The sequence below is a fragment of the Lepidochelys olivacea genome (assembly GCF_965140295.1).
Source record: "Lepidochelys olivacea isolate rLepOli2 genome assembly, chromosome: 4".
In the NCBI taxonomy this organism is placed as follows: domain Eukaryota; kingdom Metazoa; phylum Chordata; order Testudines; family Cheloniidae; genus Lepidochelys; species Lepidochelys olivacea.
Genome location: NC_140414.1, coordinates 25,176,431 through 25,195,838, shown reverse-complemented (window position 1 = coordinate 25,195,838; position 19,408 = coordinate 25,176,431). Strand labels below are relative to the sequence as shown.

Genomic DNA, 19,408 nt, shown 5'->3' with positions numbered 1-19,408 from the left:
TGGTATTGTTTCTGTTCCTTGGCTGAAAGATTCCCAGTCCTGCAAAAGAGATTGCTTGCATTGGTAGGCATGATGCTTTCTCTTTCTGTAAACAGACTTGCAAACAAAAATTCACTTCCATAAATGCTTCTGGAAAGTGATTTAAGGAGGCTGAGAATACAGAGAAATGAAGTCCCAGTTTTCTTCAAATGAATATATTTTGCAGCATTTGTCAAACTCTTATACTGAATATCCTTCAGGTGTAATCCCTGAGGTACTTTAATGATTTGGAAATTTGACTATTCTAACTCTTTGCTCCTTTAATTATCTAATATACTAATTCATAGATTTTTGCTTTTTCAAAATTCTGCTGCACTGCCGTTTACCTTTCAAAACTATTCCAAAACACTCTTATTTTTTCATTCTATTCTACTGTCTTTGTGTTTAGATTTAGCATTGATTCTTTTTTAATGATTTGACTTGTAAAGAAATTAAGGGTTTAGGATATTCCTGAAGCAATAATTTTGTGATTGTACTTAGTCCATTATGAGCTTATGTTGAAGTATAGCCACAGTAGGGCATTTGCCTGTTGAATATGACTAGAACAAACTGAACTGTTCACTGAGAGCAATTTAATGGATTTGGCCTTTTTTCCCCTGTTTGTGAATTGCCCATGAAATAATCATGAGTGTTATGAGTTTTGCTTAGTATTTTCAATTGTTTGATTAATGAATTTTACAGGTATTGGGGCCTGTGGATTTTTTGTACAACTGTTCTTAGAGCATTTGTTCATCAAAATTCAGTCTGTGTGATTGTTGCCTGGTTCAAAATTCAGATCTCTCGCATGGTTAGGTCCTTGTTTCCTAGGAGACTAAATGTTTATGAACAAGAATTTAAGAAAAAAGCCTGGCTTTCTGGGCCTGCAGAAAAGGCTGGCATGTTTATAGTCAAAGGGCCAGATTCAGGTACCCCTAATCGGATTAAATAATACCTTATTCAAGGTGAACAATAAGGTGTCAGAATTTATTTATCAGGTAGAGGATCGGGAGCACTATAAGGAAGCTTAACACATACTAGGGCACTTTAAATCTTTTCCTGTCTTCTTTTCCACAGGAAAGAACATTGAATTTGACTATGTATATGGCTCCCAGATTTTAAATAATAGCTGGGTTCCTTCCTGACAAAGCTGTAAATCAGATTTATTAGCTGTCTAGCATACTTTTCATTCAGTTTTCTCCCATCAGAGCCACACCAAGTAATATCTGTGCCTATTACTATGCATCCTCCCTTCTTCCTCCTTGTCTGGCACGAACACTTGCTGGACATCCGTTTTTCTTCATGAACTGGTGGCTCTAGTTAGTAGACTCTTATTCTTTTCAGTGAACCAGTCACTAGAGTGGGACAAAAGCATGGAGGGAGACACAAAGGGGATCGTAGCAGGTGTGTGTTACTCAGGGTAATCCTGCCCCCTGTTAGATTATTACTAGTGTAGTAAAATGGTCAACTGGCCCTGATGGAAACTGCAGCTGGCCCCTTTTCTGGGGTGCCAGGTTGGAGGAAGGTCCTTCCATCATCCTCTCCCACAGCATCTTGTGGTCCCACTCAGGACCCCACAATCTATTCCTGAATACGGAATTTTGGCTTTGGCGCTTTGTGAGCGGCTAACCTCAGCTGAACAATACAAATGGCCCATTCTCCTTTTCTTCTCCACCACTCAGCTATTAAGTGACAAAGATGTGAAATGGAGACAAGCAAAATTAAATAAATTGCAGTAGCTGTTGGGCACAGAGGGACAAATTAGCAATAGGACCCTGTTAATGGAGATGGCCATGAAAGGAGTAAAGATGTCAGGATTTGGTGTAGAGTCAATAGTTAGCATTGCTATACTTGTACCCAGCTCTGTGTGTGTATGTGTTCGTGGAACAGTTGTCCATCATCTTAGACAGCAGAGTTAAATAGTTAGACCTGCTGGGCTCAAACCCAGCCAGTAATTTGGGTTAGGGCAAGTTATGCTGTGTTCTTATGTGATATATGAGGGGAAAGTGATCCCAAATTACTGTCCCATACAGTTGTGTATCTGATGTTTTCGGTAGTACAGCAGCAGCTCTTTTTTACCTCCCCCTTGGACGTGGGCTACCTGCTGCAAAGAAAGGGAATGATGGCCAGCTGTACAGGGGAAAGCATTCTGCCCCATCCTCAGGAATGGTGCAAAGGTCACACTCCCACTTTGGGATGGTGAGTTCTGGGAGGGATTTCTGTGTCACAGTCCTTCCTGGACTTTCTTGTAAGACTTTGCAGCTTGACCTGTCCTACAGTGTGGTATAATGTGCCTGAATGGTATAATGTAGCCCTCTCTCAGGCTAGGCAGGCAGTGTGTGGGCCTGAGGGAACCTGGCAACAGAGGATACAGTGAGTGATAGGTTATACAAGATATAAGAATAGCTTTCACTGAATCATTATTGAGGAGGACTGAGAATGCTGCAGAGAGATTCACCGAGGGCCTGATTCTGCTACCCATATTCACAGCAGGATTTCTTGTGGAGTGAGGTACTTCTCAGCATAAAAGTAGCAGGATCTGGTCCATATCTGTCTCAGGGAAAGCCTGAATCTCCGACTGCAGAAGTGTTCAACAACTGTTTAAAAAATGTCAAGGCTATAATAATATTTTAAAATTCAATATTGACCCTGCACAGCCTGAAATAGGAATACTTTGCAGAATACCAGCATCTGTAAAACCTTTAGGTATTCATTTTATTCCCATGAGCAAACCCTTTCTTGTCAGGAGCTAATCTCTCTCCTTTTGTCAATCCACTGTCTGCTCTCCAGTGCTGTACGTAGGGAAGAGTGAAGAACTGCAACAGCACGGCTCTTCAGAGCTCTTCACAGCCTCCCTCAGAACCCTCCCCCCTCCCCCCCCCAAAAAAACCCTATAGCAAATAGGCAGAACTTGAAGCCAACTGAAATTCTTAGAAAATGCTGTCTTTCCAGAACTTCTCAAGTGCATTGATGGTGGAGTTTTTAAATTTCCCTACTTAGCATTTATGATCTTGGCATGTGTCATGTTAGCTCAGGTCAGTGAATTGATTTCTGTTTGTGCTCTTGATAAGCTTTCTTTGTTTAAAGTGAGGATTGAGGTAACTCTAATAGTCTGCCTGATCAGGAGAAGAGTTGTTTTTAAAAGTGCTGTATGTCACTTGACATAACCCATTGTGACAGCTATAATCCAGTGTGACATGCCCCAGTGGGGTGCCTCTCCTGGAGAAAATTGAAGGAACCCCCCTGAAATTGCTTTAGCTTATTCACGGCCAGACAATGAGTAAGACAGCTTCATGTCTGGAGTAAAAGCAGAGGATTTTGTCAAAGTTTAACCTAGAGATAATGACCCTGTGCGTCTCTCCCAGATTTACAGCATTATGAATGTATAAGGAAGAGGTATGCATGATCTGTCTAGTCAAATATCTAGAATACTAAGCCTGCTACCATCGCTTTTTGTAAGTCTATTAAAAGTTTATGGTCTTTTACACAATATATGGGGGCCAATAAAATTCTGATCTCATTCTAATGGCAAAGACTATAATGGGAATGGGAGATCGTAGAAATGCAACTACCTTCTCCTTCTGACAGGCTTAATATGCTTAGCATCTTGTAGTCTTCCTTGAATGCAAAGCCATGACCGCTTGCTAACTAGAGGGAAATAGATATTATTACTTGTAAGAAGTGCTGTTCACTTACAGTGAAGGTCGCACAGCAGTTTGGCTCTCCCGTGGAACTCTGTGCAGAAAGACAACCAAAAATGCCAACCAGACTTCTCAACCTTCAATAGCTCTGTAGCAAACTTGTTTTGCTGATGTTTAGAAACAGGTTTAACACAGTTTCTGAGCCACAGATTTTGTGGAATGTCTGTGTGGGTGGGCTGGATCTTGGTTCCTAAAGTTATTCCAGATAGACTTATTTCTAACTTATTAACACTTTTGGATCCTGGTTCCGACTCCGTCAAAATGGTTACAGTACTTCTGTGGGTAGCGTCATAGAATCAGCCAAAGCGAAGTGTTCCTAGCTATTCTGAAACTGATTTGAATCACCCTATCCTTTATTAGAGTCATTTATATTCACAACCAATCTTTGATTAAAATAAGCATTTCCCCCTCCCCCAGATAATCTGTGTGTGCGTGTGTGTGCACATGTGCATGTGAATGTGTGTAGAAAACAGGAATTTAGGAATTACCATACTAGATTAGACTCATGCTCCACCTAGTCCAACATTCTGTCTCTTACAATGTCCAGCACTGAAAGCTCCAGAGGAAGGAGCAAGAAACCCTCACAATAGGCAGATGTGGGGGTAATCTGCCCTCCCCCCATGAAGGTGTCACCCTAATCCCTAATGGTTTAGAAATTGGTTTAATATGCAGGCACAAACCCATTCAAAATCAAAATTCCCTTAGACTGAATCAAGTTTTGTCTGTGCTTCAGTGATAGGATCAAAACAACATAGGTCTTTCCCATCTCCTGAACATAAAGGTAAAATGCATTGATGCGGACACTGGTAATATTTCAACTGTGTTTTAACTGAACACCTAAATCCCCATTTACAGTCTCAGCAACCAACTTTTTTCTGTTCTCTAGGTAAATGGTGGGAGCATTTTTCCTGTAATATTCACAGTGTGGACAATTCCTGCCCATCAAACACTTAATCGTTTGCTCCGTATACTGCCACCTGCCTTCAATAGGTGGCAGTATAGATAAATAGATACTAGGGCAGTTTCCCCAGCAGTAAGGTTGGTGTAATATTGATGTATGTTTTACAGCAAATGGAGATTAGATCTTCTATTTTAGTGACATGAGGTGGTGTGAACATAAAAACGGCCATACTCGGTCAGACCATCTAGCCCAGTATCCTGTTTTCCTGCCAATGCCAGGTGCCCCAGAGGGAATGAACAGAACAGATAATCATCAAGTGATCCATCCCCTGTCACTCATTCCCATCTTCTAGCAAACAGAGGCTAGGAACACTTCAGAGCATGGCTTTGCATCCCTGCCCATCCTGGCTAATAGCCATTGGTAGCTTATATTAGTATAGGAACTAAGATTACTTTGTAATGACAGACATGAGCTGAACTTTAGTTTGACTACTCAGTTCTTAATGTATCATGCTTCATGAGGAGCCTGAGTGTTGGTAAAAATCTGGACCAGAACCATTGTGAGCCTTCATCTGACTCAATAGATTATTTGGGATTGAAATGGGAGTTTCACTGCCCATGTAAACAGTTCTATCTTCCTTGTGTGCTAAATTCCTACTGAAGTTGGGATACGAGCGGGTGTAAGGTCTGCCTGATCAGGCCCCACAATAATACTCTGCACATATATAACCCACTCCTCCAAAAAGCAGTGATAGGCATAAATAAATCTCATGGCATCCCTGTGAGGTAGATAGCATTGCACCTATTTCATGGGTGGGGAAACCAAAGCTCAAAGAGGTAAAGCGAGTTCCTAAGGTTACAGAAAATCCATTGCAGACCCAGAATTAGAATCCAAATCACTTAACTTCCATTTCTCTGCTGTAGCCCCAAGATCATCTTTCCCATGTGTTCAGTGGAATAAGTGTCAGTTTAACTTCTAATTATAAGCATATATCATTATATTACTTTAATATTATGCAAAAAGAAAAGGAGGACTTGTGGCACCTTAGAGACTAAACAATTTATTTGAGCATGAGCTTTCGTGAGCTACAGCTGTCACAAGTGCCACAAGTACTCCTTTTTGCGAATACAGACTAACACGGCTGTTACTCTGAAACCTTTAATATTATGGTAGTTAATTTTTCTTCAACATTTGGACTATAACCACTGTGAATAAACAGTATATATTTCTTTCTCAGACTGCTATATTTTTCCTACCAGGTGAAAATATTATTCTCGCCTCTGTTTCATCCACATCTAGGATATTCTGTTTATTGTACCTTATCATGATAACTCCCAAGTTGCATATTACTTCTCCACTGGCCCATTCTCTCTTTGGCCAAAACTTCACTCAAAACATTGTTTTCGTCTGTACAGATATCTTTTGTACGCTATAGGTTTGTCATCCTGTATTTATATTTTCCATGATAAAGCCCCAAATCTGGTGTTCCGTTTTCTGTGTGTTCCCTAGTTTTTATCAGATGCTGTCTGCCTGAGTGTGTTTTAACCTGGTGTGTTTAAATTATTCATGAAGAAGGTATATTTCTGTGTTCTTCAGAGCTGCTGGTTTCATTTGCCATCTGAGTGACTCTGCACACTAGCTTTGACTTTCAAAACACTTCTGCTGGTGTCCTATAATGCAGCTTTTGGTTTAGTCTGCCTGATGTCTAGTGGGATTTTATGTATCCTTGGCTTTAGAAGTTGTTTTGAACAGGGGAGGTTAGAGTTAGGTCTCCTGTTCATCAGCATCTGAGTTACGTTCTGCCAAAGAAATGTTCCTGTTTTCCCTCCCTCTGTTCTCTCCCTTTTATAATAATTACAAAAAGCCTTTTTAGCCAAACAAATTGCTGGTAGATTTCTGAGGGATATTGTACTCCTCTGCCCTGTCACCTACAGGGAGGGTTCATCCCAATCCAGGAACACTGGCGGGGTAGCGTCAGGAAAACATGCATTGCCATTGCCCCTGCACGTTTGTTCTGTGGCTAAAGAAGGAAATTCAGTTCTCCAGGGGTCTCACTCTAGCACCTTTCACTAGTGATACATTTTAAGACTTTTTAAAAAAATCACAACTTGAAATGTTGCAAAATGAAAAGTTTTTTTTATTTTGCACCCCTTTATGAGAAGCCAAACCATTAAACAGATTGTTTAACCTCACACCATTAATATTTTGAGCCTCCCCTGCCTCCAGTATTCACATAACGATAACTTTATAGTTGCCCAGCACAGAGCTCTATAGCTTCCAAGCCAGATTGCCTGATCCTGTGAACAACTACAGTGCATGGGCTTGTTCCAGTCAATCCCAAGATCTTTACTGTGCTGGGTATTAACTCTCTAGAGACATGGGCGTCATCCCATTGAGGGCAGAATTTGGCTAAGTAGGAGGAAAGGGCTGTCAGTCTCATTCTTTTTCCCGTACCCTTACCAGCGGTAACTATGACTACATTCAGATGGATGTGGTAGGGAAGGGAGAGTTCACTAGCATCTGGGTACCTGCTTAAACTTGGTGTTTATTAACTTTCCTTTCATTTTTTTCCATAGTGGAGTGTTTTCTGCTCACCAGACTTAAAAAAGGTATTTATTGGATACAGTTGTCTCCTGTTTGTGTATCTCATCAATTAGGTACATCATGTATAGAAAAAAAGTTGCTTAAATGATGTGAGAAAATAAATGGCTAGGTTTTTTACTCTCTTTTGTAGAAATTGTTATTAAATGCAAGGAAAATTGAATACACCGTTAAACTATTTTAAAATGCATAATTTTTAATAAAATGTAAAACCAAAAACTAAAAGTCAACCAACCAAGCCAAACTACTATTCGTTGTATACATGTGCCAACATGTCAACCAACAAAACCAAAAACCTGCACTACCCAAAATAGATTCCATTCTTCGTTGTTGTTGCCACTTTTACATCTTAAAAATCAACCCATTTGGGGGATAAAATGGTTATCCTAAATAAAGCTAGATGCTGCCACCCTTAGGGCTGGTCTGCACTCAGTGTTTGTACCAATTTAACTATACCTGTTTAGAAACTGATACAGTGGAAGTGGTGTAACCCCCTAATGTGGACACAGGGATGCTGGCATAAAGGTAGTTATATCACAATGGTTTATTTATAAGGACCTTTATATATGTATAACTGCACACACTGAAGAGTTGCCCCAATTTAACTGGATTGGTTTCTAAACGAATATAGTTAAATTGCTATAAATATTGTGTCTAAATAAGCCCTTCCTGACACTGAATAATACCTTAGGGGCAGATTATGAAAGGCACAAAGGTTCACACTCAGGCACCCATTTCACACCGTGCTAGGGTCCCAGATACTACAGCTGCTCTATCTGTTGCAGTGCTGTGTCAACACAGACATTATTAACCTCTATTTTTAGAACTCAGCAATAAAATTTAGCTCAGCGTAAACTTGGCAGCCCGGGGTAACTAATATTCAGCGTGATTATCATTATTCTTAAGTATTATTATTATTAAGCTATATGATTCTCATTAGCATTAGTGTGAATCACATGAACAGATCCCTGATCATCATGCTAAGCATTGACTTAACTGGGTGTCCTAACTCCCTGTATGCCTTCTGCAAATCTCCCCCTTGCAGTCCCACTGAAATGAAGGAGGCCATTTTTGGAGTAAATGTGTTACTCTACAGGTGGCCACTCTACAATCTGGCCCATAGTTTTCATTCTTAGGGGTAGATCCTGCAAATGGATCTCCCCTGGGCAGAGCCCTGCACCCCTATGTCGCCCAGTTGAATTCACCTGTACGCTGCAGACACTATGCAGATTATAGAGTAAATGTTCTGCGTAATGATCAGGGATTCATCCCATGCTAATGCTAATGGGAATCACAAGCTTAATATCTTATCCTCATGCTGAATATTAGTTATCCCTGCCTGCCAAGTTTCTGCCAAGAGCCAAATTTTATAGCAGAGTTCTAAAATTCTAAAAATAGAGGTTAGTAATGTAACTGCTGATACAGCATTGGAACAGGTGAACCGGCTGGAGTATCTGGAACCCTAGTAGTGTGAAATCTGGAGTTTAGTCACTTATCTTTGACTACCTTGTCAGCTAAATAGGCATTTGATATTGGGTTAGATTAAGTTGTGCCTGATCCCCCCAAAATACTTCAATTCCCAGAATATGTTGGTCTGTAAAATAAATCTTGCTGCCATTCTTGTAGCCTCTTACATTAACATTAACCTGCTTGAGACATCGGGTGGCGTAAATTAGCAGAGACACTAGCCAAAGATATGTTGATTCTGTGAGGAAGTGGGGCAGATAATGTGCTTGAGAACACCCCTTCCTTTTTACTCCTTAATTCCATGCATTAAAACAGAGGGCAAGCCCCCTCTGTTCTCTCTCACTTGGGGGAGCAACACTCCTCCTTCTCCTTGGATGGCATGGGAAGAGCTTCCCTGCCTGTTACAATCTATGTTAACCACTGCCTGTGTTCTTTGCAAGCCGTTCCCCAGAGCTCTTCACAAAGGAAGGTAATCATGGGATATTCTCTCCCAATTACTCTTCTCTACTTTTCTCCTGTCTCTCTGACAGACACACAGTAGTTCTGCTGATGTGATTTAGACTACAGCTCACCCACATGTATCCCCCTGCAACCACCACCCAAAACCTAGAGCAAGCAGCTTAATGAAGCAGACAGCCGCTGTAGCTCTTATGTGAATTCATAGGCCTCGAGGATTTCCTTGTCTGTCTTGTCTTCCCAAGTGATCTCCACACTTCCTCATTAGAAAATGCGTGCTGTAGAACTGGCAAGGTGGCTGAGCAACAGTCTGTCAGGCGTGCTGATCTGGAGGACCCTGGTTCACAGCATTCCCGTTGTCACTGGTGAGGCTAGAATTCTCATTCTTAGGTTGAGTCGTGAGCTTCACAATGCCATGATCAGCAGTAAAGAGATGTCTCCAGCAGGGATTTCAGTGGCTTTGACTGAATCTAGCACCAGCTTCAGGGTGATTAGCTGCTGCAGGCCAGGCTGTAATAAGGGACAGAGATGTGTTTGTGTGGAAAACAAAGATCATGGCTTTATTAACAATAACATCATTCCATATAGTCAAAAGCTCTTATCTGACCTGCACAAGTGACCTGCAGAGACAGCAGAGCCCCATTGCAAGTCACAGCCAAAGCTCCCAATGTTCCCCCTTCACCATGTGGCTTAGGCTCCAACCTGGCCACCTGCTTGAGCCACTGTGGCCTCCTCACAGGTCACAACCAAATCCGCTTAGGTACCTCAGACCTCACCTCAGGTCACAGACAAATCTCCTGAAGTATAGCTTTGGCAGACCTGCATGTAGACCCGGCAATCCTATAAAAGCCTTGCTTCGTATACCATGGGGTAAAGCGCACACTGAATGAGGGAAGGCTTCAAGTGTCCATTGAAAAAGGCACTGCTGTTGCATCGTTCACTGTGTATACTGTGTGGCATGCAGCAGATGAGGAAATGGCTCTTTTTGTAGAAAAGACTTCCATGGACTCTGTTTCTCCAGCACAAACCCAATAATAGAAAATACGACTCTCACATTCCTAAATTAGGAGAATTATCTCATGTTACACTGTATGTTTGTGTGTTTTAGACTATTTGAGAAATATATGATTGTGTAAGAAAAAACATGTCTCATAATGCACGTGCACAAGGGGACAGAGTTACGGTTGCACAGCTCATCTCCCGCCCACAGCCTTGCAGCAAAGGCAGCTGTCACCTGTAGAGAAGCTGTGTGAGTTGCTTAATGATTCTCTCCCTGCCACAGTCACCACTTCAGTGGCCTCCAAGCAGCTAGCTCTCGTTACCTGCCCTGACTAACCAGACCTGGAGATGGAGGTCTTTGTCTGTGACAGAACAAAGATACAGGAGTTTCTCTTACCTCTAGCCCTAATCCAAAACCAACTGAAGTTATCTTTCATTGCCTCCAGTGGGCTTTGGATTGGGCCATTGTGCATGAGAGCACCCGTACTTGAATTTTGGTCCCTTCTACTGTATTCACCTGCTCCTGCACCTCCACAGAGGTCACTCTGCCGTACTTTCCTTTGACACCCTCAGCCGCTTCTGCTGCAAGCAGAGCCTCTGTTGGAATGATGGTCCCAAAATCCTTTGACAAAAATTTCACTCTCCAGTTAACCAGATATCATCAACCCAGTGATTGTGTGGTTGGTATTGGATAGTGCTGATAGGAACACAATGGTCGCCTTCCCACGATGCTCCTGGAAACTCCTGGAGGTGTTGGTGAAGAAGAAAGCCCATTCTCCCAGCTCATCCTTGGCTCTATATTGATGATCCTAAGAACCTTTATAAAGGGAGGCAATGGGGTCAGCAGCTGGTTGGGATTGGACCTACTAATTCATAGTAGATCATCAACTGGTCGAGAAGGCTGGTCCTGCTACATGACTTAGAGAAGCATGATATTGAGTAGGCTGCAGGAAGGAATTAAAAGAACCTCCCCTGTACCCATGGTCTCTCTTCTAGGCATCTTATTGTGGGAAAATCCAGGCAGCTCAAGGATCCATTGACCCAACCAATTGCAACCGCAGCAGCTGTCCAAGTTGGGACACTGGGCCTCTGACACAGCCAATTGTGGCTCCAGCTGCCATGCTGTTCCTGGCTAATTCATCCAACAGACTCATCCAAGGTGTTTGCAGCAAAGCTCTGCTTTCTCAGTGAATGACAAGTGAACATATGTTAGAGAGAGCTTGGGGATGAAAGGGTATCTATTTTACCCACTCCCCATACTGCATTACAGATGCTAGACAGCACAACCTCCTATCTGATGGCATATGATAGTTATTAATCTCGCAGTTCCATACTGTTGGAATCATTGCACCCTGTGTATCTGGCCTCTTTGATACTGAGAATGGATTTCACATATTGAAGGGGAGACGGGCCTTGAGGCTGAGGAGAGTGATGAAAAGTGCCACAGCAGAAAGGAAGAGAAGACAAAGAAGGTCCCTGGGAAGTTGTCTCTGTTGTGAGGGAGGGTAGCAGGAGAGTTCCATAATAGGGGAGCATTTGGGGCAGGCTGGGTGTTCAGAAGGATTTGGTGGGAGAGGGTGTTTGGAGTCAGAAAGGAAGGCAGAAGAGTGTCTCAGCAATTAAAAATGCCTCTCTGAGGTGAAACTACCAGGTGAGAGGAGTGGTGGAGTAAGAGGGATTAGTTGGGCTGGTTGGGTTATAGTAAAAACAGCTTCTACCGTGTGGCAGCAGCCATTTTAAATGTCCCAAATCCAGCCTTTGTTTCTTTAGAAAGATAAATTTGGCAAAAATGCTAGATGAATGTATGAGTCAAATCCAGACAAGATTCATCACACTGATAATTCTCATGGATGTCTTATGATTACTTTCTTTGTTTTTCTAGATCATTGGGGTAGAGCTGGGCAACATTTTTCAGCCAAAATATTTTTTGGCAAAAAAAATGCAGATTTGGTGACACTGAAATATTTTGTGAATTTGTGTTGGTTTTGCCAAATTTGGTTTTTGGGGGAACCCCACAAACTTAAAAAAAAGTCTGACAAATTGAAGCATTTCATTCTGACATGTTTGAAACAAAATGACTTTTTATTTTGAAATTTTCTTTCATTTTATTTTTAAAAAATCAATTTTTAAATGGTTGAAATCAAAGCAAAACTTTTTGATTTCTGTCAGCATGAAACATTTATTCAATCTGAAATTAATTTTTATGTGCTGAAAAATTTAAAACACATTTTCAGGTTGAGCCCAAACCGTAATATATTTTTACTGGTGGGAGAGGGGGAATTGTCAGCAAACCAAACAATCCATTATTCTTACATATCTACACTGGGGTACGGAATGAAGATGGTAGGGAATTCAAATATTCATCATGGACAAATCGTGGGCCCAGATGCATTAGTTGTGCAGAACCAGCTGGGCAGAGCCCATGATCCACTTGGACTCTGCAGCCATGGAAGCTGATACTGGGGATGCAATCTCTGTTGAAAAGGCCAGTAGTACTTACACAGCTGGCTAACTCCTCCCTCCCCAGATTGTTCTGCCTGGGGAGGGAGAGTTACACAAGACGTGGACAATTTTGACAATATAATGACTGGAGATTATGAATTCACGGTTCAATGTGTTGCTTGGAAACTGAATACATTACCAATTTGCAGAATTCTTGTGGGTATCCTCTCTCTTCCTGGGGAAGTGGGTTTGGGCACACAGAGAACAATGAGAAGAGGGGAAAAAAAGTGTGACCTTCCTAAAGTCATCTTGGTTTGCAGATGAAATCTGCTAACTGGGTTTGAAAAATCTCAGACAACATTTCACATTTTTATCAGACTTTAAATCTTCATGGCATGGCGCAACACTCAGGTCAGGCAGGTGAGTACTATTCATCCCATTTTACAGATGGGAAAATGGGCAGAGAGGTCAAATGACTTTGTCAAGGCCATGAAGGGAGCCAAGAGTCAAGTTCAAAAGCTCCTGGTTCCCAGTCTCATGCTGTAATTATTAGACCATGCTGCCTTTCAGCATACCCGAATGCCTCTCAAATCAATCAAAATGTGGAGTCCACAGGTAAGGCAGGTCTGTTGCCACCTGGACCACTCCCAGTTGATACTTCTCTGCTTTTGGCTGAATTCCTGAAGCCTTGCCTTTAAACACTGTATTCTGGTTAAAACATTCCAGCATCACGAATGCAGATTTTGGCTGATGCTGCAACGTCATTCCTGCCAGTGTTGATTATTTGAATAACATAATTGCAGGGCAGGATTGCATGGCTTTCAGGATACATTCACTGTAGGGGTACTTACTACAGGTGAGGGGTGGAATGAGCAAAGAAGCAGCCGGGTTCTTTGATATGAGCTGCTGATTTCCAGGAATTTTAGCCCTTTAATAATCAAGTATAAAAACATTCAGAAATTCTTACTATGTATTTACTTACTAATATAAAGGAATAGCCTGTTGACTTCTCTTTGTTTCTACTCTACAGCCTCCTCCTCAGATATATGATAAACAGCTGGATGAAAGAGAACATACGATTGAGGAATGGAAAGGTAATCCCATTTTAAAGATATATGGACAAAATCCTACTCTCAGATGTAGCAGTACAAATCCAGAATAACTTCTTTGAAGTCAGTTTAGCCCTGTGTACTGATACTTTGTTGGTAAATATAGATGAAGCTTCTAGAGTTACACCTGTAGTCTCCAAAGGAGTTAAAAACCACACCAATAAGTAGTATATTTGATCTGTGAACAAATTCTGTTTTACAGTAGTTCGTAGCCTGATGATGATAGTTCTATAGGGTGAAATTTCTGCCCTATGCAAGGGACCAGCAATAGGTCTTAAATAGGGTTTAAAGTGGTACATAAAGCCTCATGTTGGTCCCACTGCATACAGGTGAATTTCATCCCAAAGGATGGTCTACAAATTTAACCAACCCTGGGATTCAGTCCATTCACTGCTGAAATACAGCCATCTTGGGTTTGGAGAATCACAGTTGTTTTAACAGTACCCTAACACTATACAATATTTCAGGGCAGGAAGTGGAAAGGAATGCCATACTCATTTGAAACCACATGGCATTGCTCATACTGGGCCTGATTTTGTCATCTTTACTTATATTGAGTAGTGCCTTACTGTGTGAATAGATGCATTGATTTCCTGGGGGCTACTTGTGTGACATGAGTAAGGATGACAAAAATAGGCCCTGTACATTATAGTTCTTATTGCTTGATACATCAGGTACTATTTAGCAAAGACCAAAGGGCTAGATTCTGATACTCACGGAAGTCAAGGGGACTATTTGTGGAATAAGGTACTATTCAGAGGGGTAAGGTGTCAGAATCTGGCCCAGGATAAACAGCATTAAAGTTACTGTGCCCCAGCCCTAGTTATAAATAATGCAACATCAAAGCAGTTTAGCTATTATACTCTCCTATATATGTCTAAAAAGCACACACACACAAAGCGAACTTGGATAGATAGAGCGGAAAGACTTACTAAAGCTCAAGTAGGCAAAATGAGATTGTGGAATGCTGGTAGAATGCTCTTAAACGCTCTTCCTCTCAAGTAGGGGAAAAGAGGGCTGAGTGTGAGAAATAAAAAGAAACAAGCAAAAACAAATGGGAAATGGTTACACAGGCAGCAAGCAGGCATGGAAGAATGTTGGTATAATGCTCACATTCTTTTATTACATAATCGTCTGGAAACGTTTAGCTTCATTCCCAGTTTGTATGTTTTAAAGACTGGCCCATGCAGCCAGTGTTAAATCATTATAATGCATTGCATAAAAGTTTTAAAACTCCCTAGTGTGTGTGGCTTAATCTTGGTACACAGAAGAGTCTTAAATTACCTTAATTCAGCACACTGAATTTGCTGTGCTCAAGCCTATTTTGCAGTGCCAGACGTGGAACATAAGCTCAGTTATAACAGTCCTATTCCTTTCACTGTTACTAAAGTGACAGAGGACATGACAAAACTGCTTGAATGGCTCCAGCAGCAGGAACAAGGATAGGGGGGAATAACTGGTGGGGGAAGAGAAGAGAGAGTGACTGATTTCGCAGTTTATAGTATTAAGTTGTTCATGGGCACAAGAACTAGCTACTTTCATAACGGCATCAATTGTCTTTCACAGAATTGATCTACAAGGAAGTAATGAATTCTGAAGAAAAAACTAAAAATGGAGTAGTAAAAGGACAGCCTTCTCCTTCAGGTACTCAACCCCAATGAATAACCTTAACATGTTCTCCACAGCAGCATAGAGAGGCTGCAGTTATACATCTGAAGCTGAAAATGTATTCTACAATTTAGTGCTTATAATGAGTTGTTCTATTAACTGAACTCCGGAGTCATTTTAATATTTAAAAATAGGCTGCTTAGATTCCATGCAAGTTTTGAGGTTATTTTGGGGATTTCTTCACATTGAACTCACGTTCTCATCTGCACTGGCGTTTCTAAGGACTAAACAAACACAATAGTTGTACAGTGTTGAAATGGAGATGGGGAATGGTTAATATTTTCAGAACCACCAGGAAAAAGAATGTCAGTGATGACACATTACGTTTCTAAATGAGTAAATGAGCAAAACCTATTCAAATCAATCTATTGGTGCCCATTTGCTCTAGCACAGAATTTGGCCCTATGTCCATAAAAGTACACTGCACAAGCATACTATTTGGACCTACTACTGTAATTGATCCTTTCAGAAACTCTGATGATGTTAAAACACTTTATTTGAAATATTGATTGAGATTGGGTAAGCAAATAGACTAGAAGGGCCATATTTTTACATAAGGATCCCTAAACTGCCTCCACAAAATACATATGCTCAAAATGAGCAAAATCCACATGCATGCAAACAAGCATTTATATACCAATGGTGATTGTGTATGCACAAACAGGTAACTGTGGAGACATACATTTTTAGACAAACATTAGGCATCCGGATTTAAAGTATTTGCATCCCTGTAGGAATGTTTCTATGCATGAAACAACCTTCAATACATTCTAATCATTAATTGCTTTAAAAGTTCTCCACTTTGATTTCTTGTGAGTAGATGTTCACCATTCAATATGGAAAAGTCATATTTAATCAAAAGGTTCTGAATGTGTGATGTATCCCTGTATGTTTACTGTTTTGCACTGAGCATATTCATGCCATCTTTCATCTTGCCAATGTTCGTGCGAACTAACCCAATGTGACACTATGTGATGCACCATTACTCAGCGATGGAACTCAGGGAAACATGATGTAAGTGTGATAAGTCAATACAGTGCTGACTGGCAATACTAGGCTCTGTTATTGAATCTTGATTTCAGCTACAAGGAAAAAGATATGAAAGGCAATCCAATGTGTTGCTGAAGAGTAGCTGGTGAAGTACATTACAGGCAGATTTGACGTAGGGAATTATTGTACTGTCACTGAAAAAATAAATCTGAAGGCCTGCCAGGTATTTGAATAAGTCCTTGTAATTTAACATTGCTCGCTAAAGAGCAGTGCTTGATACTGATTTATGTGCAAATAATACTGTAGTTGCTTGTTTTGGGAACTAATTCATTAAGCCAACCGAAGAATTATGTTTGCATAAAAAGAAAACTGAACTTCTTCCCTGTTCCATTTCCTCTATGCAGAAGGTTTTTGTTGATTTGTTTTATTTACTCAAACACTTTTGAGCATGCAAAATTGCAATTTCTTATGTGTTTTTCTTTCACCGTTCTCCTTTCAATTGCATTTTCATTATCAGTGTCAAATAACAGTAGCAACTTCCTTTAAAATCGAATGTGGGGAGGGGAGCCTGTTTTGTGGAAACACTAACTTCCCAGGTTTTCAGGCCTCTGTTTCTGATATATTTTTAATTTTATTAAAAATATGAAGACAAACAAATCTGCCAATTTTGAGGACCAGGGTACAGCAGGGTGGAAACATTACCTTTATAACAAAAAAACTTTTAAAATTTTATTAGTTAGCAAATCAAATACCAAAATGTGCTAAGGCTAGAAAGACATTTGCCCAAGAAAATAGCCCTCATAAAGTAGTTGAGCTTTTGAGCATCCTGGTGAAAATTGGATTTGATTAGGCAGATTGAGGAGGATTTGAAAAAACACCTTTGATGCATATTCAGTAATTGGGGCCTGATTATTTGCACTTCTTACCACAGTTCTGAGTAAAGGAAGGCTGCACTGTGTGGGCCAGGTTCTCAGCTAATGTAAGTCAGCTTAGTTCCTTTTAATATAACAGAGCTGTGCCGATTTACATTGGCGGAGGATTTTGCCCTGCCTAGTCATCCAGTTCATTTAGGCAGTGATTTATGGAGGAGAGCAGCCTCAACACACTGTGTAGGTGTTAAGATATGAACAGAATGGGGCAGATTTCCTTAGCAAGTGCTGTCTACCAAAGTGTGCATTGTGGGTGGAATCCAGCACTGTGCAGAGGGCCAGTACAAGGTTTATGCACCACTGAAGTTCTACTTTGAGGTCTTGATAAGATAGCCCCGTTGAGATTGGTAGATTTCCCTCAAGGGCACTTCTGTTTTCGTGTTCGTAATTTATTGATCACAAGAATATAAATTGTGTGAGAGTTTATGGCTTTCTTGGCAAATGAAGGCACCCTTCATTTTCAATGCAAATGAGGGCTGTTTTGCCAAAGAATAGAAGCACCAAGCTTCCCCTTTCAACTTCCTGAATCTCCATTTTAATACAACGCTACTGAGGTAAAATCAGTGGAGGGTCAGACCCCTAGAGTTTGCAAGCAAAACCAAAAGGCATCTTGTATATTTGTCACCTGAAGATTTGCTGTCTTTCTGGCTACACAGTGAAAAGTACCTTTAACAGCTGTAAATGCTGTGAACCATTCTCTAGTGAAACCTCTTGGAGACTTGTTAGCTAGGGCATATTGATAGTTGAAAACATTTCCTTTTTATATACGTATGCATTTTTGCAATTAGTCAGAATTAATTACTTTTTAAATCTTAACCTTGCTGCATTTTGGGATCTCTAAATATATCTGTGCTACAGATAAATCCAGATGTTGCATACCTCATTGAAATATTTATATTTCAGAAGAAACCTTGTCACATCATATCTTGGCTGGCAGCCTGCATGTGCCTGGGAACTCTCTGGCTTCCTTGCTGTGCTCTTCCACAAAGAACATGCTAGGAGATTGCTACACATGGGCTGCTTAGATTTCTCTACCAGGAGTTTCTTATTAAAATGAGGAGCACTCTGGCATATAAGTGGTCAGTTTTAAGAGGTCACTTGCCACCCGCAATCCAGCAGTGTTCTTGTGCCATTAACTCTTGCAGCTAACCTGTGCCATGGCTAGGGCAGAGAATCAGAAACTGTACCCAGCTCCCTGACAGTGAGAGTCCAATTTTCACATGGTCCCAAGACTTGACTATATATCTTGTTTTACTCACACAAGCAGAGTATTTTGAAAGTGGCTATTTGTGCGCAAAAATAAGCAGGTAGCTAGATGCACAACTGCATCATTTCCAAATGCCTATTTTCCGACATGAATATGGCTCTTGTATGTACAAAACGATGCATGTGCCATTTTAAGAATGCAGGAGTAGAGGTTACATCTCACAGTGTGGTCCTGTTTGACCACCTTCACGAAACTAGTTTCTAGGTGCCTGAGTGGGCCTGAACTTTATGATGCCTAGCTGGAGATCTGCCCTTGTTTTTCCAGCTCCCCCCCCAAAAAAAGTTGAGAAAAGTCCTCTCATGCCCAGTTATCTGGAACATACGTTTTAAATATTTTGCCCTTAATTAGAATCCAGAGTTGAACCTTTACAGTGTTTCCTTTAATTCCTGAAGAATAATCTGAATGCTTAGTCTCTGAATTAATTTCAGATAGATTTGATGCTTGCAATATACATATATTTGAAGAACAAAAATGTAGGGATGGATACTTCTAGTGTTATGTCAGTTCAGGCATGTTGTATTAGTACATCCATAAATATAGTGACGTTTTAGATGGATTACTTTAAAGATTATAAGCAATTTTTGTTTTTAAGAGAAAGTGAATGGTCATTACTTTAGCATAACCTATTCACTAATGGTCATGTATGATTGACCCATGAACTTCCTGATGATGCGATCCAAAGCACCATTTAGAAATAAAAAATAGCTGCTGGTTATCAAGATGTTTGTTTCTGTTAGATCCTAGTTCTCAGGTCTCTTTTCTGAAGTCATTTGACAAAATATAAATAGAGAAGTGGCTGGGTAAGACTTGGTTTTGCTTCATACAAAAGTCAACTCATAGATTCCAAGGCCAGAAAGGACCAT

General features: G+C 40.7%; 1 protein-coding gene across 14 annotated transcripts in view; it reads left to right on the top strand.

The window, feature by feature from the left end:
* The window catches only part of MAPK10 (mitogen-activated protein kinase 10), a 251,303-nt gene that overhangs the window by 225,996 nt on the left and 5,899 nt on the right, over nucleotides 1–19,408 (top strand). For 12 of the 14 annotated variants that reach the window (XM_084627024.1, XM_084627020.1, XM_084627025.1 and 9 more), the window contains 3 exons: nucleotides 7,194–7,226; nucleotides 13,613–13,676; nucleotides 15,258–15,335. In XM_084627024.1, the coding sequence (XP_084483150.1) occupies nucleotides 7,194–7,226; nucleotides 13,613–13,676; nucleotides 15,258–15,335 (175 nt within the window). The remainder of the gene's footprint in view (nucleotides 1–7,193; nucleotides 7,227–13,612; nucleotides 13,677–15,257; nucleotides 15,336–19,408) is intronic. The other 2 variants (XM_084627029.1, XM_084627028.1) reach the window with 1 other exon arrangement.